Genomic DNA, 27,086 nt, shown 5'->3' with positions numbered 1-27,086 from the left:
ATCAGTTTTGCCTACTTCTTCTGAACTAACCTGACACTGCTGCTGGCAAATAGATAACTACAAACACTAGAGAATGAATAATGGATGTCACAGCCCAGAAAGGATGAATCGACACAATGTTCCTCATAACTAAATTGAATGCCTGCAGTGTATCAAAGTGTAGATGTTAGTGAAAATGTAACTATGACGACAAAGACATTCAATTTTTAATTTTCACTCTGTTTAAAACATCAGCCTAATATAAAGTTCTAATGAAGTATGCACTTCTAGGACTCAAAATGACAATTATAATAGAATAAAGAGCTGAAGATCTGAAACAAAAACAGAAATTGCAGGAGAAACTCAGCAGGTCTAGCCCCATCTGTGGGGAGAAAGCAGAGTTAATGTGACTCTTTAATAAAACTGATCAGAACTTCATGAGGAAAAGTGATATTTATATTGAAGGTGAGGTTGGGGGTGGTTGTGTGGTTGTGGGAAAGAGGTGAGTTCATAGGTGGAGTTGGAGCCCTAAGATGGAGAGATACAAAAGGGTTAAGGATTCAGGGGATTATTGATAGTAGGCCAGAGTTTAATAACTTTAGTGCCTGATTCTATCCTTCGATGTTTTTTACTCACCCCCCCCCCCCCATAACCTTGGTCCCATCATGACTTGAGTTTCTTTCAGCATAGCCAATCTATTCTCATCCACCCTTAGTCTTGTTATCACATGATGTGAATTGCTCACAGCCTACTCAGTCTCTCCTGCTCTCAGCCCTCATTATCACTTATTCAGCTTCTCTTCTGTCCTGACCAGTTGTCAATAATCCCTTTGCCCACCTACGTCTCTCTCTCTCTCTCTCTCTCTCTCACCTCACTACCACCACTTTTAGCATCAGAGTTTATTATTTTACCCAGTGGGGAGAAATGCTCTGTGCAGAGCAGTGACTTCTCCACTTAACAAAGGGAAACATACACTTTTGAATCATTTGGTTTATGCCACTTTTTTTTATGCCACTTTTATCTGTTACAAGCCAATTGTATTATTAATTAATTAATTACATTGACATCCAATCAGATTAATCATATGACTGCAGATCAGTGCATTGACAGCTTTTGGCTGACTTATGATCTTGTGATGTTTACCAGATCTCCTCAATATTTACCCTTGGGCCTTCAGAAAACATCTTATTCATTAAGTTTCTGGGCTTTAGCTCCTGTACTAGTTATTCTGTACTCCCCTGCTAATACCAAAGGGGACTTCCACTACCTTAGGCTGCATATCCATGGGAATGCAGTTAAATTCCTTATATTCTATGGCAATGATTACCTGGAGGTCTTCCCTTTTCTTCCATCCCATGACTTTGGACCAGCCTGGTACGAAGGCTTCTATCAGTCAAGGATATTCTTTATCAAACTGTCTTTATACAAGCAGCAGCTGCATTTTTGCATCGTGTTCAACAGGGATTCTTTTGTATGTGTTTCACAAGATCCTTTGTGTGCTGTGTTAATCTTGTTACCTTGGACACACTCAGAGTCAGAAACAGACCCTTCGGTCCAACTAAACTAGTCCTTCTATGAAAGCATCTAATTACTCCAGCTTATAGTTTGAATTGAAACAGCAGACTATGGAAGCTGCTATTTCAGCTAAAAATCTTCCTTGGCCAATTTACGGTGCTTCTAGCACAGGCAGCCCTAACACTCCACAACATCAACTTCACCATAAATACCACTTTCTTGCTAGCTGCTATCAGCTCCAATGAAGTCACCGGATTTGAAACGTTAATGCTGCTCTCTCCCCACTGATGCTTCCAGATCTGCTGACTTTTGCCAGCATTTTCTTTTGTTTTTGTTTCAAAATTACAGTTGTTGGTATTACACTGTAATGTCCCTTCGTCAGTGCTTTTAATGCCGGAATTAAACTGCTTAGTTGAAATGTCTTAACCATTTCACAGAAATAAAAGATTAAAGAAATATGAACGTAAATTTTTCCATTGGAAATATCCCCAGGAGTAATTTATAGATTCATTAGTTTGGGGGATCAAGGAAGTAGCAGAGGAATTAAACAGATATTTTGCATCATTCCTTACGGTGGACAATACTTTGATCATTCCATTAATACTAAAGAATACCAGGAAGGAATTAAGCACCATCACCATCACTAAAGAAGTAGCATTAGACAAGCATTTAAGGCGAAAGGCAGAGAAGACCCCTGGCCCTGATGGTTTACATTCCAGGATCATTAAAGAGGGAGCTACAGAGATAATGAATGCATTAGTTTGTAATTTTCCCAAAATGTTGAATTCTGGGGAAGCACCAGAGGATTGGAAAACTACCAATGTGATATCCCTATTGAAAAAGGGAGGGAGGGAGGCAAGCAATGTGTAACTTTCGGCCAATTAGCCTCATATTGATTGTTGCAAATTATTGGAATCACTTATGAAGGATGTAATAGCAGAACATTTTGAAAATCATAATCTAATCAAATAGAATAACAATGCTTTCATGAAAGTAAAATTATGTCTGACTAATTTATTAGATTTTTTGAGGAGGTCTCAACCAGACTGGACAGAGGAGAACCAATGTGCAGGTTGCATTTGGACAGAAGGTGTCTGATAAAGTACCTCACAACAGTTAAACCATAAGATAAGAGCCCACACTGTTGGAGGAAGTAAATTGGCAATGGATAGAGAATTGGCTTAAGGGCAGGAAACAGCAAGTGGGGAACAAGGCGTTCTTTTACAAGTTGGTTACATGTGACCAGTGAGATTTCACAGGGGTCACAATTGTTTACAAAATAGTGACTTGGGGGAAGGAAGTGAATGTAATATAGCAAATATGAAATTTGCAGATGATACTAAATAGATAGAAAGACAGGTTGTGAGAGGGATACAATCAGTTTATAGAGATATATTGGTAGGTAAGTAAGTGGGCAAAAAAAATTGAAAAATGGAGTATAACATGGGAAAATGTGAAGTCGTTCATTTTGGAAAGGAAAAGTTGCAATACAAAGGGATTTGGGGGTAGTTGAACACAAAACATTGTGAGCTAGCACATAGGTGCAGCAGGTAATCAGGAAGACGAATGGAATGTTGGCCCTTATTTCAAGGGAGTTGGAGTATAAGATTAGGGAAGTCTTACTACAAGGTGTTGGTGAGACCACAACTGGAATACTGTGAGCTGTTTTGGTCCCATTATTTATGGAAAGATATCATTGCATTGGAGGCAGTTCAGAGAATATAATAGAAATTAGATTAGAATAGAAATATATTGTCATGTGTATTTCTACATGAAAAATACAATGAAAGGTTTTATAAATCGTCCTACAATGGTGCCTACATCATTTGCAGAAATCATACATAATAATTTTAAAAAAGTAAAACTAAGATAAAGTTCATCACAGTTCCTGGGCTTTGCAAAAGCCAATTAAGGAACAATAGAATATCCTGAAGGTGCAGCGGGACAAGACCATCACGCCAGGCCACTGGAATACTGGGCTGGAAGCCTCCACCAAAGAAGACCGTCATGCTGGGCCAAGTTATACTCCCATGTTATACTCCATTTTTCATGAGACCACCTGCCAAGCCTCTGTAATACCTGGACTCTGAAGCTGAAGAAGCCCTCCACATTGGGTGAGACCGTCATGGTGAGGCAAGACCACCATACTGGGCCGAGACCACATTTCTCATCCTTCAGGCACCTGGGCCTAGCTGCAGACCTAGAGCTTCAGCCTAGTCCACAGATTAGGATCTGGGCAGTCAGCCTAGGAATTGTACCTTGCTCGCTGGGAGACCCTGGGCTGGGGTGGAGCTATGTCTGGCTTGTCCTGGCATTGCTGCTGATTCACCCACCACTCTCCAGGCTTAAAAGAAAATAAAGCTAAGAAAAAAGAATACAAAAAAAGAACAAAAGCAAAAAGAAGGAAAAAAAACAGAAAGAAAGCCTAAGGAAGTGGACAAGTTCCAGGCTTAGCCCCCTCCTACCCTGCCACCATCTTGAAAGATCCCTAGGATGATCCCTAGTATGGATAGATTGTCTTCTAAGCAAAAGCTAAACAAGTTAGGACTCTACTCAGTAAAATTCAGAAAATCGAGTGGTGATCTCATTGAAACTTATTGGATTCTTAAAGAGTTTTACAGGATAAATGCTGAGATGATGTTTCCCCTCATGGGAGATTCTAGTATCTAAGGGTACAGTCTCAGGATAAAGGGACACCAACGAGGAAGACTTTCTTCTCTCAGAAGGTTGTCAGCACTTGGAATTCCTTGCCACAGAGAGCTGTGAAGGTAGAGTCCTTGAGTGTAATTGAGGCTGAGAGAGCTAGATTCTTGATCATTAGGAGAGTCAAAGGTTATGGTTGAAAGGGCAGAAAAGTGGACGTGAAGTATGGTGAATCATCAAACAACCCACTATTTCTATTTCTTATGATCAAAGGCTTGTCCACCTTTCCACCTCTAACCTGTGTGTGGCACGTAGTTCTATCAAGCGTACTCTCCACCGGTAGTGCAGGATGGGTAAATTCATCCACACACTCATGAGGATCCAAGATTTCAAACTGATGCTGTGTTGATAGTATATTTGAGCTCACACTGAATATTTTGACTTCCCAATGGCTATTTGTCAGCTTGTATGAGGCATTTTGCTGTGTCAAGCCCATACTTGTTCATTGGACTTGCCTTGGCAGATCCAGTTCTGTGATGTATATTGGAATGAGTTTCTTGATTGACAGAGTGCTCCCAAGGCTGTATTTTCTTATTTACCATCTTCACCAACCACAATTCCACAGTGGATTCTTTGGATGTTAAAATTGTATCAGCCATCAGTCTTATCTAATTATTCTGTTTGACCTGAAACAAGCCCATATCATCAAAATTATTGGAATCAGTTATTCACATCTGTATTTACACCTTTTTGAAAATTTCCCTTATTGAGATGAAAGTTGTTTAGGGGTTATCCAGTTTAGGGAAATGAAAATATTCAAAGGAAGTGTATTTTATGCATTTGGGAAGAGAGTGAGAAAGAGAGAGAGGGTTGATGGATTTGTAACTGCAGGATTGGAAGGATTCCTCTCTCTTTCTCACTCTCTATACCTTTGTTACTCTCAGGCTCTCAAAAACAGCACCTGATGACTTACTGAGAACTCAAAGGTATCTATAAATTTTGCTACTTTAGAGGGTGCAAGTCATCAATTAAAAAACTGCAGTTCAGTTTAAACCTTACTCCTCAGGGACTTTCAACTGTATATTCTTGATTTTTCATTTTGTACTGGATGGTCTCATGTTTTTAGATTAGATTACTTACAGTGTGGAAACAGGCCCTTCGGCCCAACAAATCCACACCGACCTGCCAAAGCATAACCCACCCAGACCCCTACACCTAACACTACAGGCAATTTAGCATGGCCAATTCACTTAACTTTTGGATTGTCGGAGGAAACCGGAGCAAACCCGCGCAGAAACAGGGAGAATGTGCAAACTCCACACAGAGAGTCGCCTGAGGTGGGAATTGAACCCAGGTCTCTGGCACTGTGAGGCAGTGGTGCTAACCACTGTACCACCGTGCTTCCCACAGATATTGTACTGATATTTGTGTGTGTGTGATTTTGATGTGTTTTTTAAAAAAGTTTTCTCATGGTTAGTAGGCAATAAAACTTTCTGTTTCTTTCGCTCAAGACAAGCTTGTAATGAGCTCCCTCATTCTTGGACGAGCAACCTGGGTTTCATTTGATGTAGAATGTGTTGTGTGCTAAAAAGAGTTAGAAACTGAAGGCATTAAAAACAGGGGTGTCAATTGACCTCCTTGTCTGGTTGTGACAATTATTCAACGATCAAGAGAAATAAATGGGGGTGGCATGGTAATTTAGATATTAACACTGGTGCTTCACAGTACCAGGAACCCAAGTTAAATTCCGCCCTTGAGTGTCTGTGTGAAGTTTGTACGTTCTCCCTGTGTCTGCGTGGATTTCTGCCAGGTGCTGCAGTTTCCTTCCACAGGTTAGATGGATTGGTGGTGCTAAATTGTCTGTAGTGTCCAGGGATGTTAGTTGGATTAGCTATGGGAAATGGGACGTTATGGGGATAGGGTAGGGGTCTGTGTCTGGGGAGGATGCTTTGTCTCGATAGGATGTTGTTTGGAGGGTTTGTGCAGACTCTGCAGAATTGTTTATTGTGGATTAAATGTGTCATCAAATATAAAAAGCCAATTTAATGAACATCCGCAAAAATTTCAAAAATTATGTTAGGTGAGGCTTCTCGAGTAGAGCTGAATGGCCTCTTTCTGCACTGCAGAGATTTTATGGCATAGTGTCAGTAAATTCAAAACAAGTTTTGTATGGCTTTATAGACAGGGTATATCCAAGTGATTAAGCAGCATGTTATAACTGTTATTTAACACAGTACCCAAATGCAAAAATTGATTAAAAATAATGAGATCATCATTAACAAACATTCGCTAGGTGTTGAAGTGTACATTCACCCAAGTGGACTCAGAGTGGAAATATAGCAACAAGTTCTGTCCGAAGCACGTGAACCAATGGGAAGGAAGGGGATTGTACCTCCTTTGGGAGGTGCTCTCTGTGCACTGGAGGTATCCCCTCTAAAATACCTTCCACTTTGAGCCTCTACACTTTTTCTCCCAAATTCATCCCACCCCTGCTCCTGCCAGCACTTTGTCCAACCCTCAGCTTATTAAATCTACCTGCAGTATATTATTGTTTAAAGTTGATTAATTTGTAACAGACCTCTTTTCTGCAAGGTTGAGATGAACAGCAGAAACTCAAAAATTCAGTCCGTATCTACAGATTGTGAAATGTTCTATTTTTGTCTGCATTTCTACATTCCCTTGTGGCAGAGGACACTATTTTGCTTTTTGAAAATGGATGCATTTATCAAATAGCGATCAGTTTTGATTTTTATTGGTCTGATTTACTCTGTGATTTGAAATGGTATTACAAAGGTGCACGTCTATAGTTTTCATTTCAGGTTACTCAAACCAATTTTGTAATTCTGGAATTGTTTATTGTGGATTAAATGCGTCATCAAATATAAAAAGCCAATTTAATGAACAGCTGCAAAAATTTCTAAAATTGTGTTAGGTGAGGCTTCTTGAGTAGAGTTCAAAATCTTAATTTTGTCTCTCAACCATGGGTATGTGTCTAACCATTTTGGGGCATGGTAATGTTATAGAGCCATAGAAATGGTCAACACGGAAGCTGACTTTTGGTCCAAATTGGCCATGCCATCCAGATATCCCAATGCATGATGGCTCAGTGGTTAGCAGTGCTGCCTCACAGCACCAGGTCCCAGGTTCAATTCCAGCCTCGGGTGACTGTGTGGAGTTGGCACGTTCTCCCCGTGTCTGCGTGGGTTTCCCCTGGGTGTTCTGGTTTCTTCCCACAGTCCAAAGCTGTGCAGGTCAGGTGAATTGGCCGTGCTAAATTGCCCATATTGTTCGGTGCATTAGTCAGGTTCATCTTAGGAGGGTCGGTGTGGACTAGTTGGGCCGAAGGGCCTGTTTCCACACTGTAGGGAATCTAATCCAATCCAGTCCTACCTGCCAGCACCCGGCCACTATCCCGCCAAATCCTACCTATTCATATACCCATCCAGATGCCTTTTAAATGTTGCAATTGTACTAACCTCCACCACTTCCTCAGGCAGCACAGTCCACACACACACCACCCTCTGCGTGAAAAAGTCCCTTGGGTCTCTTTTATATCTTTTCCCCTCTCACCCTAAACCTATGCCCTCTAGTTTTGGACTCCCCCATCCCAGGGAGTCTAGAATTTATCCTATCCATGCCCCGCATGATTTTATAAACCTCTATAAGATCACCCTCAGCCTCCAACACTGCAGGGAAAACAGCCCTAGCCCATTCAACATCTCCCTATAGATCAAATCCTCCAACCCTGGCAACATCCTTGTAAATCCTTTCTGAACCCTTTCAAGTTTCACAACATCCTTCCGATAGGAAGGAGACCAAAATTGCACACAATATTCCAAAAGTGGCCCAACCAATGTCCTGTACAGCCGCAACATGACCTCCCTACTCCTGTACTCAATACTCTGATCAGTAAAGGAAAGCATACCAAACGCCTTCTTCACTATCCTATCTACCTGCGACTCTACTTTCAAGCAGCTATGAACCTGCACTCCAAGGTCTCTTTGTTCAGCAACACTCCTTAGAAGCATACCATTAAATGTATCAGTCCTGCTAAGATTTGCTTTCCCAAAATGCAGCACATCACATTTATCTAAATTAAACTCCATCTGCCACTCCTCAGCCCATCGGCCCGTCTGATCAGTTTCCCGTTGTAATCTAACGTAACCTTCTTCGCTGTACACTACACCTCCAGTTTTGGTGTCATCTGCAAATTTACTAACAATACCTCTTATGTCCACATCCAAATAATTGATATAAATGACAAAAAGTAGTGGACCCAGCAGTGATCCTTGTGGCATTCTACTGGTCACAGGCCTCCAGTCTGAAAAACAACCCACCAGCATCACCGTCTGTCTTCTACCTTTGAGCAGTTCTGTATCCAAATGGCTAATTCTCCCGGTATTCCATGAAATCTAATCTTGCTAACCAGTCTCCCATGGTGAACCTTGTCGAACGCCTTACTGAAGTCCATATAGATCACATGTACCGCTCTGCCGTCATCAATCCTCTTTGTTACGTCTTCAAAAAAAAATCATGTTTGTGAGACGTGATTTCCCATGCACAAAGCAATGCTGACTATTCCTAATCAGAGCTTGGCTTTCCAAATACATGTCCCTCAGGATTCCCTCCAACAACTTGCCCACCACCCGATGTCAGGCTCGCTGGTCTATAATTCCCTGGCTTGTCCTTACCACCTTTCTTAAGTTATGTTGTATTTAATGCACTTTTGGATAGTTTTTTGAGAGATGTGATACTGTAAAACATTGATACAAGTTCTTACTTGTTTTTATAAAGAGTGGTTGATAATGATTGACTCATTTTTGTTCTCTCATTTTCCTTTAAGCTTGCTGCTTTGGAGAGACAGATCTTTGATTTCCTGGGCTATCAGTGGGCTCCCATACTCGCAAACTTCTTGCACATCATTGTTGTCATACTTGGCCTTTTTGGTACAATTCAGTACAGACCTCGGTATATTATGGTGGTAAGTAAAGAACTTCCAAATTTTTATGATGGTGAGAACTCCAACCAGCCACCGTTACATGGACAATAACATTATTGATCTTAGTGTAGTGTTCAATGTATTAGATTTGTTAGTCATCACGTTAATTTAGAATTCCTACTGTGGAGTCACCATCTTGAACACTTCCAATCCAACAAAGTGCTTTGTCTCTTGAAAAAGCATACCAATATGCAGGTAACATGTTGCTTATAGCTATTTGAATGGTTAGAAATTTTATGTATTCAAATTTCTGATGTGTGCCCACAGAAACGTGCTTTTTGTACCCCTTTCCTCCATGTCAATAGTTGATGACAATTTATAACAATCTTATGCTTTTATGACCATCAATGCTAATATTTGCTTTCCATTGAAAATTTACTAAATTGATTACACTTGTTAGGCCTCAGTTGGAGTATTGTGTACAGTTGTGGGTGCCATATTATCGGAAAGACATTGAAGCACTGGAGAGAGTGCAGAAGCAATTGACCAGAATGGTTCCAGGAATGAGTAACTTCAGTTATGAGGATCGATTGAAGAAGTTGGGACAGTTCTCCATGGAGACAAGAAGGTTAAAGGAGATTTGACAGAGGTTTTCAAAATCATGAGCAATCTGGATAGATTAGACAGGGAGATGTTCTTGCCTATCATGAAGGAATTTATGTTTGGAAGGGCATGGGTTTAAAGTAAAATAAACAGCAGTGATGCGAACAAAAATGTTTTCACACAGTAACTAGTTAGGGTGTCATATGCGCTTCCTGGAAATGTGTTGGAGGCAGGTTCAATTGAGGCATTCAATAAGAGTATTGAATGATTATTTGGATGGTAGTGGTGTTCAAGGATATAGGGAAAAGGCAGCAGATTGGTGCTAGGGAATAGAACCTGTGTAGGCATGATGGACCAAATGGTCTCCGCTATACTGTAAAAATCCTGTGATGTTGTGAATTGAAATGGGATTATAAGTGTTCTGCTTGATGTTTAGTCAATGTCACTGGATTACGAGCTTGATAACATAATCATAAAGCTGTCTTGGCATTTTTCAGATTGTGAAATCCCTTCTCCTATCACTTCCAGTACTCTTGTAATTTCTCTATCTCCCTCACATCTTTCCCAGACATTGAGGAATCAGTCCCAGAAGGCAGGAACCTCTCATAGTATTTTGGAAAGTTGTGAATGCCCACTCACTTGTCAATCATAATTACATTTCCCACAACTCCCATTTCTGTCCACCCCTCCCTATCTCAATGCTCTCAGTCCAAAAACACTACTCCCAACAACAAAAGCTCCCCTGTAGTATTCTTTTTATATGTGAAGAGTCACCTCTTCTATGATGTCACATACCACATACAACCCTCCATCATTATTATGCCACATTTCAAGAACCACAGAAATCTTCCCTCTGCTACTTCCCATTTCCAATTCTTCCTCCTATTCACCCCATATCCCCTTCCCCCCATACCAATTTCCCCACTCCCTTCCCAACTCCCTGTCATCCTTTTTCCTGTCTTCTGCCTTTTCCTTCGCTCTGTCCCTCCTTCCCTCCAGCCTTATCTTCCACATTCCAAGTCAACACCTTAACATGATATATCTACATTGCTAATCCCAGACTACTGAAGTGAAGGGAAGACCAGCACATATGTTGGACGACCTTATCTAATATCCTTATATAGCTATAAAGCAATGGAGCAAGAGGGAAAATCTAGAAAAGAAAATGCCGAGATTTTCTGTTTAGAAATTAAAGTGATAAATGTAGAGCCAATATGTGAAGGCAAGATATTTCAATTGATGTGTTGTTCAGGGTTTACTGAATTACTAAAGCAGTTTGAGAAAGTTCCCAATTGAGTTTTAATCATGAAATGGCTGTTTTTAGCTGCAGTTTTGTACCCATCAGTGGGGATGAGTGATTGTGCTAAGCAGCAGTTTTAAACAGGCCAGACACTTTCTGGATCATTTTCCTGTTGAATGGGGAGTGAGAAGGGGCTGAAGAGCATCAGCAAATGAATCCCTATTGTAAAGAACTTCCTGTCTCCTAAAATCTGCATTCTACATTTTTACAACGATTCATAGGCCTAACGTTTCCGCTTCGTGAAGATGGGGTTTGATAGTGTGACTGGGAGGAAATTCCCAAAATGTGCTGGTAGCTATGTCAGCACTAGGTCACATTTCTGCAAAAAACCAAAAGGAATTTGGATGCTAGAAATCTAAAACAAAAACAGAAATTGCTAGAAAATCTCAGAAGGTCTGGCTGCATCTATGGAGAGAAATTAGAGTTAACATTTTGGGTCTAGTGACCCTTCTTCAGAACCTGAAACAGCAAATACAAGAGCAACATTTTTGCCAAGAGAGTGATGAGTGTATGGAACTCCGTTCAACTAGGAATAGTGGAACCAAATAGAATTTAACTGGAGAATAGATAAACATATGAGGAGAAGGAAATAGACGGTTATTATGCGGACACAGTCAGATCAGGAAAGGTGGGAGGAGCCTCATGTGGAATACAAATGCTGTCACAGACCGGTTGGAGGATTATGTACATTCCTGATGAAGGGCTCCTGCCTGAAATGTCGATTTTCCTGTTCTTCAGATGCTGCCTGACCTGCTGTGCATTTCCAGCACCACTCTAATCTGGCCCTTTGAGCCTGCTCCATCATTCAATAAGATCATGGCTGATCTTTACATGGATTCAGCTCCACTTAGCCACCCTCTCACCGTATCCTTTAATTCCTTTATTGTTAAAAAAACCTATCTTAGCTTTACTACTTCACTGGGCAAGGAATCCACAGATTTACAACTCTCTGGGTGAAGATGTTCCTTTTCAATTCAGTCCTAAATCTGCTCCTCCTAATTTTGAGGCTCTGGCCTCTTGTCCTAGTTTCACCTGCCAGTGGAAACATCCTCTCTTCTTCTATCTTCTCTATTCCCTTCATGATTTTAAATATTTTGAGAAGATCCCTCCTAATTCTTTTACATTCCAATGAATATAATCCCAGTCTACTCAATCACACCTCATAAGCCAACCGTTTCAACTCCAGGATCCTCTGCACCATCTCTAGTGCTAGTACATCCTTTCTCAAGTAAGGAGACCAAAATTACACACACTACTCCAGGTGTGGCCTCGCTAGCACACTATACAGCTGCAATATAACCTCCTTGCTTTTAAACTCAATCCCTTTAGCAATGAAGGACATAATTCCATTTGCCTTCTTAATTACCTGCTGTACCTGCAGACCAACCTTCTGTGATTCATGCACAAGGACACCCAGGTCCCTCTGCCGAGCAGCATGCTGCATCTTTTTAACCATTCAAATAATAATCCTTTTTACTGTTACTCCTAGCAAATTTTGTGACTTCACATTTATTAACATTGTATTCAATCTGCCAGACCTTTGCCAACTGAGTTAAAGTATCAGTCCTCTATACACTTTGCTCTGCCAGTCATCTTAGTGTCATCTGCAAGCTTTGACACATTACATATTGTCCCCAGTTCCAAATCATCTATATAAATTATGAATAATTGTGGTCCCAACACTTATCCCTGAGGCACACCACGAGTTACTGATTGCCAACCAGGATCGCACTCATTTATCTCTACTGTTTGGTTCCTGTTAGTCATCCAATCCTCTATCCATGCTAATACTTTACCTGTAACACCAGGCATCTTTATCTTATGTAACAGCTTCTTGTGTGGCACCTTGTTGAAGGCCTTTTGGAAATCTAGGTACACCACATTTACTGGGTCCCCATGTCCACCATGCCCATGATATCTTCATAGAATTCCAAAAAGTTAGTTAAGTATGACTTGCCCTTCATGAAGCCATGCTGCGTCTGTCCAATGGGACAATTTCTATCTAGATGCCTTGCTATTTCTTCCTTGATAATAGACTCAAGCATGTTCCCCACTAGAGAAGTTAGGCTAACCGGTCTATAATTCCCCATCTTTTGTCTATGTCCCTTTTTAAACAGTGGCTCACATTTGCTGTTTTTCAATCTGCTGGAACTGCCCCAGAGTCCAATGAATTTTGGAAAATTACCACAAGTGCAGTTGCTATTTCTCCCGCCATCTCTTTTAGTACCCTAGGACGCATTCCATCAGGGCCAGGAGACCTGTCTATCCTTAGCTCCATTAGCTTGCCCAACACAACCTCTTCCATAATAATGATTGTTTCCAGGTCCTCACATACCTTGGCCTCTTTGTCAATTACTGACATGTTATTCGTGTCCTCCAATGTGAAGACCGACACAAAATACCTATTGAATGCTTTGGCCATTTCATCAGACTCCATAGCTAAATGCCCCTTCTCATCCTCTAAACAACCAATATTTACTTTAGACACTCTTTTTCATTTTATATATGTATAGAAACTTTTGCGCCTGTCTTTATGTACAAGCTGGTCGGAGATGTCCTGCATTCTGCATTAGTGGTGCTGGAAAAGCACAGCAGTTCAGGCAGCATCCGAGGAGCAGTAAAATCGACGTTTCGGGCAAAAGCCCTTCATCAGGAATAAAGGAGATGTCCTGCACCCTGGCACCGGGCAGGCAACACACCATACAGTACTCCCGATTTAACAAAGGATACTATCTATTCCCCTAAATATAGAATCTCCTACTGTGTGCAGAATCCCCCATAACTATCAGTTGTCTTTTTGCTCCCTCCTCTTGAATGGCCTTCTGCACCACAGTGCTGTAGTCAGCTGGCTCATCCTATCTGCAGCCCTTTTCCTTATCTACACAGGGAGCAAACATCGCATCCCTGTTGGATAAGGTCAAGAGCTGAGGCTCCTCCACTCCTGAACTCAAGATCCCCCTAACTGCCTCACTTGCAATCATACCTATTGTCCCTGATCACTGACTGAATTTGAATTACTTAATCTGGGTTTGACTCCTCCTGAAACAAAGTATCCAGGTAACCATCCCCCTCCTGGATGTGTCACAGTGTTTGACATTCAGATTCCAGCTCATCAACTCTGAGCCGGAGTTCCTCTAAGAACCAACACTTGCTGCAGATGTGGTCTCTGTTGTTTCGCAATGGGATCAGCCAGCTCCCACATCATACAGGTACAGCACATCACCTGCCCAACCATCTCTACTTAGTTAATTTATTAATTTATATAAATTTATGGATTAATTAATTTCTAATACTGCTCTGCTATGCTCTTTTTTCAAACTTACTGCAGATTTCCTACCAGCCAATCAGGTCACAGCTTCCCAGTAAGTTTTATACTCAGTCCATGAGCTCAGTGAGTTTTATACTCACTCCATGCTGCTGCTGCACCGCCTTCCAACTACTCCCTGCAGATTGGCATATTCCACATGAGCCAGAGTTGTCATATTTTATTTCAATTTGGTTTGTTTTTCTACATTCAAATCCTTACCTGCTCTTCCACCAGATTTAATTTTGGGGTGCTCTTTTGCTTCTTATATTTTGGGGAGATGTACACATTGAAAATGATCAATGCCCCAGTCTACAAATCCTGTGCCCAGAGGCCGCAGTCAAGCTTGGAGCCCCTAGTGAAACTCACAATCACACAGAAAACATTGCATACCAGCTTGGATCAGGTCTATCTATGCCTAGCACATTGGGATATGATTTGTTTTATTATGAATGCAACGTGCAAGTGTTCTGCAATCATGTTTCTTGGTATAATTTTACAATATGTTTGAGTTGTAAAGGATTAGAAGAGTGTTGGGTGAGGATGAGGAACATCTCCATGTTCTTGAGATGAAGAGTTCTTCCTCCAGCTCTGGATGTAAAGTGCCCCAATAGACTTCATGAAGAAGAGAAGGGAGTTTTCCCAATGACCTGGCCTGTAACATTTATTAACTGAAACCACTAAAAGAAATGAACTATTCATCTATTTCTATAGTTTATATAGAATTTTCCAATGTGTTTGCACCTTCATGCTTGCTAAGAAGTGAAAATGACTACATTTCAAAGGTAATTCCTTTGTTGTGAAATGCTTAAATTCTTTTGACAATGTGAAAGGTACTATATGAATCCGTTAACGTGGCTCCTATCATATTTCACATAAACCAGAGTTGTTATATTTTGTTTCAATTTGGTTTGTTTTTCAACATTCACCACCAACCATTTCCAGGTATGCAGAAAACATTTGCATTGATTTTCTTGTTCAATTTGTTGAGATTGAAAACCTTAAATCCATTTTGTGAAGTTCTTAAAATCAACATGAAAGTTTATTATCAACCATGATAATGTTACTTTTAAGATTTTAGCTCAATACTTGAGCATCTACTCCAAACTCCAATATGAATGCTGAAAACAAAGCGCTTTTGACTGTATTTTAACCTGTAGGCTTTTGTCAAAATAGCCACAGTGAGGGCCAGAACAACACAGATCAGCATTTCTCCCAATGGAATTAGTTTCATTGCAAGATCAGAAATTTGTGCAGGTTTTCTGACACAATGACTAAATGTAAAGAAAATTTATAAACAGAAAAAGAACACACCAGCTTTCATTGTAATGAGGAATGTATCTTATCTTGAATCTAAAAAAGCACAGTTATAAATAATTGAATGATGTTATGATGTTAGTGGGCGGCACGGTGGCACAGTGGTTAGCACTGCTGCCTCATAGCGCCAGAGACCCGGGTTCAATTCCCGCCTTAGGCGACTGACTGTGTGGAGTTTGCACGTTCTCCCCGTGTCTGCGTGGGTTTCCTCCGGGTGCTCCGGTTTCCTCCCACAGTCCAAAGATGTGCAGGTCAGGTGAATTGGCCATGTTAGATTGCCCGTAGTGTTAGGTAAGGGGTAGATGTAGGGGTATGGGTGGGTTGCGCTTCGGCGGGGCGGTGTGAACTTGTTGGGCCGAAGGGCCTGTTTCCACACTGTAAGTAATCTAATCTAATCTAAACATTTGGAAATAAAGTCTAATTTGGACTGCTTTTGTTGATGAAAATATAAAAATGCAAACATTCTTCTTATAATCATTGAAAATGATGTCTTCCATAATAATTTACAACTTGCAAGGAGAGTGATCCAGTGATATTGTCATTAGACTTTAATCCAGAGACCCAGGCTAATGCTTTGGGGACATGGGTTCAAATCCGTTGTGGCAGATGGTGAAATTTGAATTAAATTAATAGACATGGCTTTAAGAAAATTGGGTGGCAAGCAAAAAACTATTGAGGTTCACTAGCATTTATTTGGGAAGGAAAATCTGTCATCCTCACTTGTCTGGCCTCCATGTGACTCCAGCCCTACAGTAATGTGGTTTACTCTTAACTGCCCCCTGAATTTGCCTAGCAAGCCACTCACTTCAATTACTTCCAGACAATGAATTGTTGGTAGGCCCACCTTCCATAAACGAAAAAGCAAAAGAGAATTTTGAATTGAATTTTCAATGATTGCAATTCCAGCTAAACAACATTGACAATTATCCAACTCAACACTGCAGTACTAACTTTGCAATTATCATGTCTTTCAGATCATGTCGGATCACTGTACATCTGAGTACAAATGAATAATCATTATTTTCACACCCATAAATGCAGTTGAACAATTTGATTTGTGATGTTCATTCATAAGTCTGTGAACATAACGCCAAACGTTTTGCTTTTATTTCTCTAGTATGCAGTCTGGACAGCACTGTGGGTCACCTGGAATGTATTCCTCATCTGTTTTTATTTGGAAGTAGGAGGTCTTTCAAAGGTAGGTTGCTTACTTAATCCTAGGCTGGAAGTATTTGAAGATTGTAGCTCATTATCAAACTCTTTAAGCACTTTGTGGCATAAAATGAAGTGATTGTGTTGTCCAGTTGGTAACAAAAGGTAAAATTAAATGCAAGATATTTTGAGTAATGTAGCTGTTGGCACCAACATGTTGTCTTTGCACCGTTAGACTTGGGTTTGAATCTACTACAGACTGACCTTAAACAACCATCCACATTAGTGGATTTGTTTCACAAGCTTGAATGTTGGATGATTTCACTTATTTGGTGAAATATCAGCATGTCTTTTCTCAGAAATTGAAATGGGCTGATGCAAGACTACTGCTCTTAGAAACTGGGGTTAAAGTGTACATTCACTGATCCTACCATCCTAGTGCAGAGCTGTGTTTGAAGAGAATGTAGGTTGAACTCAATATAGTGCTGATTCTCTGTTCTTCCCAGCCTTTGAATGCAACGATATGAGATTGGTAAATGTATCTTAAAATTGCCCTACAGAGTAGGTGGAGTTTTCCCCTCGTATTGAATCTAATCTGATGATCATTCATATTGACACTTGACTATATTGAATAAATATTCTGTTTTATTGTTAGCTCTCCTGAATAGAGAGATTAGCCGAAATTAATCAATTAGAAATCAAGTTATTTTAAGTATGCTCTGCAATAATGGACAAATAAATGTTATTCTTTGTAATATCTCATAACTAACTGTGAAAGAAAAGTAAGTATACACTGAGCTCATTTAGAGCTTTATTAATCCTCAGTGAGAAAAGCTTGTGTGAATTAGGAATTGTTTGTGAAATTCTATTTCTGTGTCAGGAGGGAGGGTTTCAGGTACTTGGATAATTTGGGCTCATTCTGGGGAAGGTGGGACCTGTACAAACAGGATGGTCTTCACTTGAACCAGAGGGATACTAATATCCTGGGTGGGAACTTTGCTGGTGCTATTCGGGTGGGTTTAAACCAGCTCAGCAGGGAGGATGGGAATCTGAGGTGGAGTTACAGTGCACAGGAGGATGAGAGTAGGGAGGACAGGGACAGGATTTCACAGTCACATGAATGTGCTGGCAGACAGCAAACTGGTTTGAAGTGTGTCTACTTCAACGGCAGAAGTATCCGAAATAAGGTAGGTGAGTTTCTAGGAGAAAGTGAGGACTGCAGATGCTGGAGATCAGAGCTGAAAATGTGTTGCTGGAAAAGCACAGCAGGTCAGGCAGCATCCAAGGAGCAGGAGAATTGACGTTTCGGGCATGAGCTTCAGACTTTCCTCATAGGTGAGCTTCTAGCATGGATCGGTACCTGGCACCTCGATGTTGTGGCCATTTTGGACACATGGATAGAGCAGGGTGAGGAATGGATGTTGCAAGATCCAGAGTTTAGATCTTTCATTAAGAACAGGCAAGGCAGTAAAAGAGGGAAGGTATGGCCTTGTTAGTTAAGGATAGTATAACAGTGGCTGAAAGAACTTTTGACTAGGACTTGTCTACTGAGATAATGTGGGCTGAGGTTAGAAACAGGAGAGGAGAGGTCACACTGCTTGAAGTTTTTAATAGGCCTATGCAGAGTTCCAGGGAAGTGGAAGAGAGGATTGGCAAAATTATTCTGGATTGGAGTGAAAGGAACAGAGTGGTCATTATGAGGGACTTTAACCTCCCCAACATTGACTGGAAATGCTATAACTTTAATACGTTGGATGGATCAGTTTTTGTCCAATGAGTACAGGAGGGTTTCCTGACACAGTATATCAAAGGGCCAACAAGAGGGGAGGCCACACTGGATCTGGTACTTGGTAATGAACCAGGCCAGGCATTTGATTTAGTGGTAGGTGAGCACTTTGGACAGTGTGACCATAATTCAGTTACATTTCGTTTAGCAATGGAAAGGGATAGGTACATGCCACAGGTCAAGAGTTATCAATGGGGCAAGGGCAATTATAATGCAATTAGGCAAGAATTAGGATGCATAGAATGGAGTATCAAAATGCAGAGAATGCAGACAATGGAAATGTGGAGCTGGTTTAAGGAACAGACATTACGTGTCCTTGATAGGTATATCCCTGTCAGGCAGGGAAGGAAGTGTTAAGGTAAGGGAACTGTGGTTTATTACAGAAATTGCATCTCTTGTTAAGCAAAAGAAGGAGGCTTATGTGTTGATGAGGCAAGATGGTTCAGATGAGGTGATGTAGAGTTACAGATTAGCTAGGAAGGATTTAAAGAGAGAGTTAAGAAGAGCAAAGAAAGGACACGAGCAGTCTTTAGCAGATAGAATAAAGGAGAACCCTGAAGCTTTCTATAGGTACGTGAGGAAGAAAAGGATGACTAGGGTAGGAATAAGACCAGTCAAAAACAGAAGTAGGAAGTTGAGTGTGGACCCTGTGGAGATTGGAGAGGTGCTAAGTGAACATTTCTCATTGGTTTTCACTCAGGAAAAGGAGAATATTGTAGAGCAGAAGAATGAGATACGAGGTATAAGTCTATAAAGGATCGAGGTTAGTTACGAAGAGGTGTATTAATTCTAGAACAAGTGAAAGTATACAATTCCCTTGGGCTGGATGGGATTTATCCGAGGATTCTCTGGGAAGCTAGGGAGGAGATAGCAGAGCCTTTGACTTTGATATTTGAGTCGTCATTGTCTACAGGTTTAGTACCAAAGGACTGGAGGATTGAAAATGTTGTGCCCTTGTTCAAGAAGGGCAGCTGAGATGACCCAGGTAACTATAGACCAGTGAGCCTTACTTCTGGTGTAGGAAAGGTTTTGGAAATGATTATAAGAGGGAAGATTTGTAATCATCTAGCAAGCAACAATTTGATTTCTGATAGTCAACATGGTTTTGTCAAGGACAGGTCGTGTCTCACAAACCTCATTGAGTTTTTTGAGAAGGTGACCAAGCATGTAGATGAGGGTAGGGCAGTTGATGGACTTCAGTAAAGCCTTTGATAAGGTTCCATGTGGTAGGCTGTTGGAGAAAATGTAGAGGCATGGGATTGAGGGTGATTTAGCAGTTTGGATAAGAAACTGACTTTCTGAAAGAAGGCAGTTGATGGAAAATATTTAGCCTGGCGTCCAGTTACTAGTGGTATGCCACAAGGATCTGTTTTGGGACCACTGCTGTTTGTCATTTTTATAAATGACTTAGACGACGGCATTGGTGGATGGGTTGGTAAGTTTGCAGATGACACTAAAGTCGGTGGAGAAGTGGACAGTGTGGAAGAATGTTACAGTTTACAGGGGGACTTGGATAAACTGCAAAATTGGGCTGAGAGGTGGCAAATGGAGTTCAATGCAGCTAAATGTGAAGTGATGTACTTTGGGAAGAATAACAGGAAGGCAGACTACTGGGTCAATGGAAAGATTCTTGGTAGTGTGGATGTGCAGAGGGATCTTGGAGTCCATGTGCATAGATCGCTGAAAGTTGCCACCCAGGTTGATAAGAAGGCATACGGTGTATTATGTTTCATTGGTAGAGGGATTGAGTTCCGGAGCTGCAATATCACGCTGCAACTATACAAAACGCTAGTGCGGCCGCACTCGGAATATTGTGTACAGTTCTGGTCGCCATATTTCGGGAAGGTTGTGGAAGCATTGTAAAAGATACAGAGGAGATTTACCAGGATGTTGCCTGGTCTGAAGGGAAGGTCTTATGAGGAAAGGCTGAGAGACTAGGGTCTATTCTCATTGGAAAGAAGTAGGCTAAGAGGGTATTTGATAGAGACATACAAGATGATCAGAGGATTAGATAAAGTAGACAGTGAAAGTCTTTTTCCTGTGATGATAATGTCAGCTTGTACGAGGGGGCATAACTACAAATTGAGGGGTGATAGATTTAAGACAGATGTCAAAGGCAGGTTCTTTACTCAGAGAGTGGTAAGGGCGTGGAATGCCCTACCTGCCAATGTAGTTAACTCAGCCACATTAGGGGCATTTAAACAATCCTTGGATAAGCACGTGGATGATGGTGGGATAGTATATGGGGACGAGCTGAGAATAGTTCACAGGTCTGCGCAACATCGAGGGCCGAAGGGCCTGTTCTGCGCTGTATTGTTCTATGTTCTATGTTCTATGAAATGATTGATTTGTGTTTTTTTTCATATATCAGATGCTTTTAAAGTATGAAGGATGCCACTAAAATTATTATACTAGTAGATTACTAGTAATTTCCAGTGGATTCAGATCTGTTCTTTGACTTTTGAAATCTGATTTCAAATCCAATCCAGAAATAGGTGATGTAAGTCTTCCTCTTCTGCTTATTAGCTTGCAGTTAACATGAGTTAGAGTTTTGGGACAGTTGCTCAAAACAGCCCTAAAGTTGTCATTGATTGCAATGTTAAATAACATTGTCACAGACATGGAGGGAATATTGGGACTAAGACAGATTCTTGAGACAGGGTAGATTGTGTTGTCATGCTCATCATTCTTGACCTGGAAGTATTTGATGCCTGAATCATAATCAGAATGAGTTATTCCATTTTCCAACTAGTCATCTTGAAGAGAATACATACATTTTAAGAATTCTTTTTTTGTCCTCCTCCTCTATTTATGTTGTCCTGTGTAATTCCCCATTATTTGATATGGAGAAAGAAGCACTTTGCATTTGATTCAGGTCTGCATGATATTATAACCATTACTTTTGAAGTGTAGCCACAAGCTGTTATTAGTAGGGTGAGCAAATAATCTGTCTCACATCTTCTGCTATAAATTCATCTGTGAACAGATGAATTTGTTTTCAGTTGGATGTCCTTTGTACATTAGAGAATCTCTGTATTATACTACACTTTACCAATTTACATTGATAAGTCACTGCGCTCCTGCTATCAGCCTGTTTTGCTTTTCTGTTCTTGTGCCAAATAGCTTGATATGAAATGCTACTATAGTAGGTATACTGTACCATTCCTGTTTAGTGATAAAATATGCCTGAGCAATCGAACAATTATCAAGTAATTAAAGTGTAACGTGTTGGTACAGATTAACTGCAAAAAGGTGATTTTATGATATTGGGTTTGTGCTATGTAATTATGTCCACTTATAAAACACATCATAAATGTGGACGTCATTTGCCATAATCTTCTGATCAATAGAATAAAAAAATCATATGCTCTAAATTGCTAAGTTCCTAATATCTACTCTCAGTGGGTAACCCTCCAAGCTGACAGCATTAATTCATAAAATTACCATTTTATTCTTTCACCCAAATGCTTATCTTAGATAATTGGATGTGAACTTTCCATTAATGTGAATGAAACAATGAAACCAAGGTTTAATTATATGTTAAATAAAAGTAATGTAATATGCAAAGATGGGGATATTGAATTCCTATTATTAAAAAAATGTCAGTGCCACAGTGCGGTAATCCTATGCTACAATGATTTCTGAATACATACGATAGATAAAATACAACCAAGAGAAGCAAGCTGTTTGATGTTAAAGCAACAGAATTTTTTTAATGGGTAGGTAAATACTGACAGTTCTAGCAAAGCAGCTGTCCTGACAGAGCTATGCCTTTATTGAAAGACCTTCTGTCACTCATGATACTTATGCAGTTCCAGATTCTGTATGCACAATAGCTGGTGAATAAGGATTCTGTTTCAAATAGATTAGTGATCACAAATCTCCTACCTAAGTTATAATACAATATAATACAAACAATACCTGGGCAATCCTGTACTTTGGCATCCTTTCTTTGAGTTTAAATCAATATTGCATTAAATATTCATTTCCTCAAACCGTAATAGAGTCATAGAATTATACAGCACGAAACAGTCCCTTCAGTCCAACTTGTCCTTGCCGACCTGATATCCCAATCTGATCTAGTCCCAATTGCCAGCATTTGGTCCATATCCCTCTAAACCCTTCCTATTCATGTACCCATCCAGATGCCTTTTAACTGCTGTAATTGTACCCCCTCCTCTGGCAGCTCATTCCATACACCCATCACCCTCTGTGTGAAACAGTTGCCCCTTAGGTCCCTTTTAAATCTTTCCCCTCTCTCCTTAAAACTATGCCCTCTAGTTTTGGACTCCCCTATCCTGGAGAAAAGATCTTGGCTATTCATCCTATTCGTGCGCCTCATGATTTTATAAATGTCTATAAGGTCACCCCTCAGCCATATTTAAGAAGTCTTTTGTTTTGTAGCTACCAACACACCCTCTATGATGTTAAAGCATTTAACTGGAATCTATTTGTGAAATTTTCTTGGTTACTTTTTCTGGAAAATGACCTGGCATTGTAAATCCCAGGTGTATGCCTTGATTCTAATTCTGAAACTGCTGGACTTCATATTGAGATTTTTGCATCTCTCCATTATTGGCAGCAGCTACTAGGAGTAGTGGCTGATGGCAGTGATATACCTGAACCTGTGTCAGGGGCTGTCATTGAATCCCTGGTGAAAAGTAAGTGAGGGTGGGATAGGAGCTGCGGTAAGGTGGTGAGGTGCAAGACAAAGCAGAGCAGTCATCAGAAAAGACATGGCTATTGAATACTAGTAATGGCTGCACGAGGCTCTAATTGGGCATTAAGTGCTCATTTAAGGACCTCAGTTGATTACTAGGCTGCACACACCAGCCAGGATCTTCCTGACAATCATTATCATTGCCCACCATTTCCAAATTCACCTCTGAGCAGGAGGCATTAAAGTCCACCCATTGTACACAACAATAGGATAAATGTAACTTCTCTGGAGGCAGAGAGCTTTTAGTCATAACATATTTCTTCAAATAGAAAAGCACACTGCAATATCCTTTGTTATCAAAAGAAATTGTAGCATTCAGCCATCAATTTAAAAAATCCAGCAAAAGACCTTGATTCTATCCTTGTCTATTAACTACAGGAACAACCCTGATAGTTTCACTTGTATTCATTCAATGTATAACACAAATTAATCTGCTAAACACAGACAAAATAAGACACTGCACTGTTGTTCTTCACAGACAAAACAGTTCTGTTCATCTTAAGTATTCAGTGAAACAGTTAACTATTTTGCTGCCTTCTTGGTGCCAGGACCTTCTGACATTCTCAGTTAATACAAAGAAAAGCGTTTTGTTTCCTTTTAACAATCAAATGGGGCTAAATTACCATCTATTCAACAAATACAAACGGGGTGGTTTCAAGCATTTGATATATGAGGGGACTTTCATTGACACTCAACTATAATTTAAATAGTTTGTTTCCAGGGCAATATATTTAGCCCTTGTTTAGTCATTTACATGTTAGACAGGGAGAACATATGAGCAGAACTTGTTCTGTACTTTTACCAAGAAGTTCATTTGCCTCAAAATCACCAGGAATACCACTCAGAAATTCTTAAAACATTCTATAAGAATTGTATGTCAAATTGCTTACTCAGTTAAAATTTTGATGTGAGTATTGAAAGATTTGCATCTTTTTTGGATCATTAACTGTGAATTTTATAGGCTATAATTTTTTTGTCACTTCCATAACAGGATGAAGATATGAATGTAATGGTGAGGTGAAGGGCATTTCTTATTAAGGCACAAATCAGGTAGCAATTTTTGGTGAGTGCACCTAAGCACAAAAATCCACAAGTTGCTATCTGAGAAGTGCTGCACTTCAAAATGACACAAAAATAATATCCCAGCATTTTCGTTCCCTGTTCAAATGTACTGGATGTGTGGGCTTCCTGTATTGATATTGTAGCTACAAATTACATGCACAACAAAAATTTTTGTTTCTCCATTCTAGTCTAAGACTCCTTTAAACAGCATGGTAAATATTCATTACAGTGCACATGAGTATATGTAGATTGAGTTTTTGGCAAGGCATCAGTGATAAACAATGCAAAATACAGAACAAGAACTTAATATGTTCTCACACAACATGTCATGCCTGCAGAGGTTGGACTTTTCAGACAAGAAATAATGAACACCATTGTTAGCAGAAAAAGAGTTTTCTTTATCTGTGATTTAGTACAGGTATTTACCTATTACAATTTAAATTAATTCGTACTTCTGCTGAAATACAGGGCACATAATGCTCTATGACTACATTAAACATTGTCTTCTAAATTGCTAACAATGATATCAAAGTTTTAGATTTATTTTTATTTGACTTTTAGAAAATTTTATCCTGAGACTGACAACGTTGTTCTGGCATAACGTTACAGAACTCTGAGTGGGATATTTATGTGAACCATAAAATTTGATAAAAAGTTAATTAATTTCTTTTCACTGTTTATAACAAACATAAAGTTATTAAAATTATTGGTTAACCATATTTGATGAAAGTCCTGAAATTTCAATAATTAAGTTGAAATTATATTAGTTACTCAGTGCAGATGGCTGCCACTTCAATTGTTAAGCAATTGATGGATTTGTAGAACAGTATTTGAATTTGCAATGTCCTCTATAAATTTCTATTACTCCCACATTCCTATGCCATTCACAAGGCATATTTTTTATTGTGAACTTCATTATTTAGTCCACAAAACACCACAAACCATGAACAGTTTCATGGAACTGGTTTTATTTCTTAATGAAGTGCAACAGAACATAATGCATACAGCAACATAAACACTGGAACCAGACTTGTCAACACCCACAACTATGGCAGCAAGGTACTGTAGAAGATGCAAATTATTTTTCTCTCCTGTGTTTCTGTACAGTATTTTGCCTGTACAAGGAAGTGTGTTTTAAGTATAAACAAAAGTTCTAAATTATGCAGGGTTGTTGTTTTTTTTTTTAAAAAGATGCTTGCTGTTCTATAATGGCTTATCTTGCCCTCAAGATATCTCAAAGTACTGGTTATCCAATCAGGTAAAATGTATCTGACAAGCAAACACAGAGAAATGATGACTTGGATACCAAGGAACTTCTAAAGGTTTATTTAATGAGTAACAAGGGGTCTTTTGCATTCATATAAATGGGGAAATATGTGTTTTGTTTAACATGCCATATCTGTTACTGCAGCAGTCTCTCATTTATATACTGAAACTTGATTCTATAAGCTCAAATTCTGGAGCAAGAATAAATTCGTGAGGAGAGAAATTGCAACGTTTGTGAAACTGGAGCAAAAAGATAGTTTTTCTGGGTTATGTCCTAAACCACACAAGAAGCTGAAGTATGTCAAATGCCATTTTGGCTTTAGAGATTTTTCAGTGCTCCTCATGACCTCGACCCCTCTAACATGATACTGAGTAGCCTAAGAACTGTTTAAGGATTCCTTTTGAAAATTGGCAAGTGTCTGGCCTCCAGCAACCACAACCATCTTTGTTTGTGCTATCTATGATTCCAACAACTGGAGACTTCTCATTAATTCCTATTGAGTTCAATTTTGCTAAGGCTCCTTTACACCACACTTAGTTAAACGTTGCCTTGATGGCAAGGGAAATCACTCTCACCTCGCTTCTTGAGGTTAGCTCTCTTGCCTATGTTTTGATCAAGGCTGTAACAAGGTTAGGATCCAAGTGGCTTTAGTGGAACTCACATTGAACATCAGTGAGTTTATGAATGTGTAAATATCACTTGATCACTGTGTCAATGGTACCTTCCATCACTTTACTCATGGTCAAAAGGAAGCGGATGAGGCAGTAATTGGCCAGATTGAATTTGTTCTGTACTTTGCAGACAAGACATAGCTGGGCATGTTTCCACAATGTCAGGTAGATGCCAGTGTTGTAGATGTAATCATTAGAGGCATGGCTAATTCTGGAGCTTAAGTGTTCAGCACTACTCTGAATAGTTGTTAGGGCCTCTCACCTTCGCATTAACAGTGCCTCCAGCCATTTCTTGACATAATATAAATTGATTCGACTGAAGATTAGTATCTGTGATGCTGGGGAAGAGGTAGCCACAATCATCATCTGGCTAAATGTGGTTGAAATGCTTCATCAATCTTGTCTGTTGCGCTGACGTACTAGGATCCCCTTTAAGTCTTTCCTGAGTACAGTATGTTGATGTCAGTCTGGAATTCCCTAATAGATGTCAGCTAGGAAAGAGGATGAATTCAGCCAGGGGTAAATTTAGAAATGGAGGGAAAGCTGCTGCTGATACTGATCTATCACAGATGTAGCAAACTAAAGGAGGACCTGAGTAGGTTAGCAAACGGTCTCAAAAGTGTAGGAAAACAAAATACACAAAATAAAATTTTATTTTAGAATTAAGATCGTGTAAAAGAATTGCACCACAAATTGTAAGGTATTTAAATGAATTAGAAGATACGCAGATATGTAGGTCAAAATGCGTGAGAGCAAAGTAGATAAGGTAACTAATCTAACTCTTAGATAACTGCTAAGGTCACCCTCTGAGTCACGTCACCCACTCTC

General features: G+C 39.9%; 1 protein-coding gene across 2 annotated transcripts in view; it reads left to right on the top strand.

Moving 5' to 3' along the window:
- Positions 1-27,086, top strand: part of LOC140463052 (sodium/potassium-transporting ATPase subunit beta-1-interacting protein 3-like) — a 201,467-nt gene that overhangs the window by 62,680 nt on the left and 111,701 nt on the right. For both annotated transcript variants that reach the window (XM_072556687.1, XM_072556686.1), the window contains exons 2-3: positions 8,981-9,118; positions 16,718-16,798. In XM_072556687.1, the coding sequence (XP_072412788.1) occupies positions 8,981-9,118; positions 16,718-16,798 (219 nt within the window). The remainder of the gene's footprint in view (positions 1-8,980; positions 9,119-16,717; positions 16,799-27,086) is intronic.

The sequence above is a fragment of the Chiloscyllium punctatum genome, chromosome 37 (genome assembly GCF_047496795.1).
Source record: "Chiloscyllium punctatum isolate Juve2018m chromosome 37, sChiPun1.3, whole genome shotgun sequence".
In the NCBI taxonomy this organism is placed as follows: Eukaryota; Metazoa; Chordata; class Chondrichthyes; order Orectolobiformes; family Hemiscylliidae; genus Chiloscyllium; species Chiloscyllium punctatum.
Note: the sequence above shows the minus strand (reverse complement) of the source record. Positions and strands in the feature narration are given on the sequence as shown.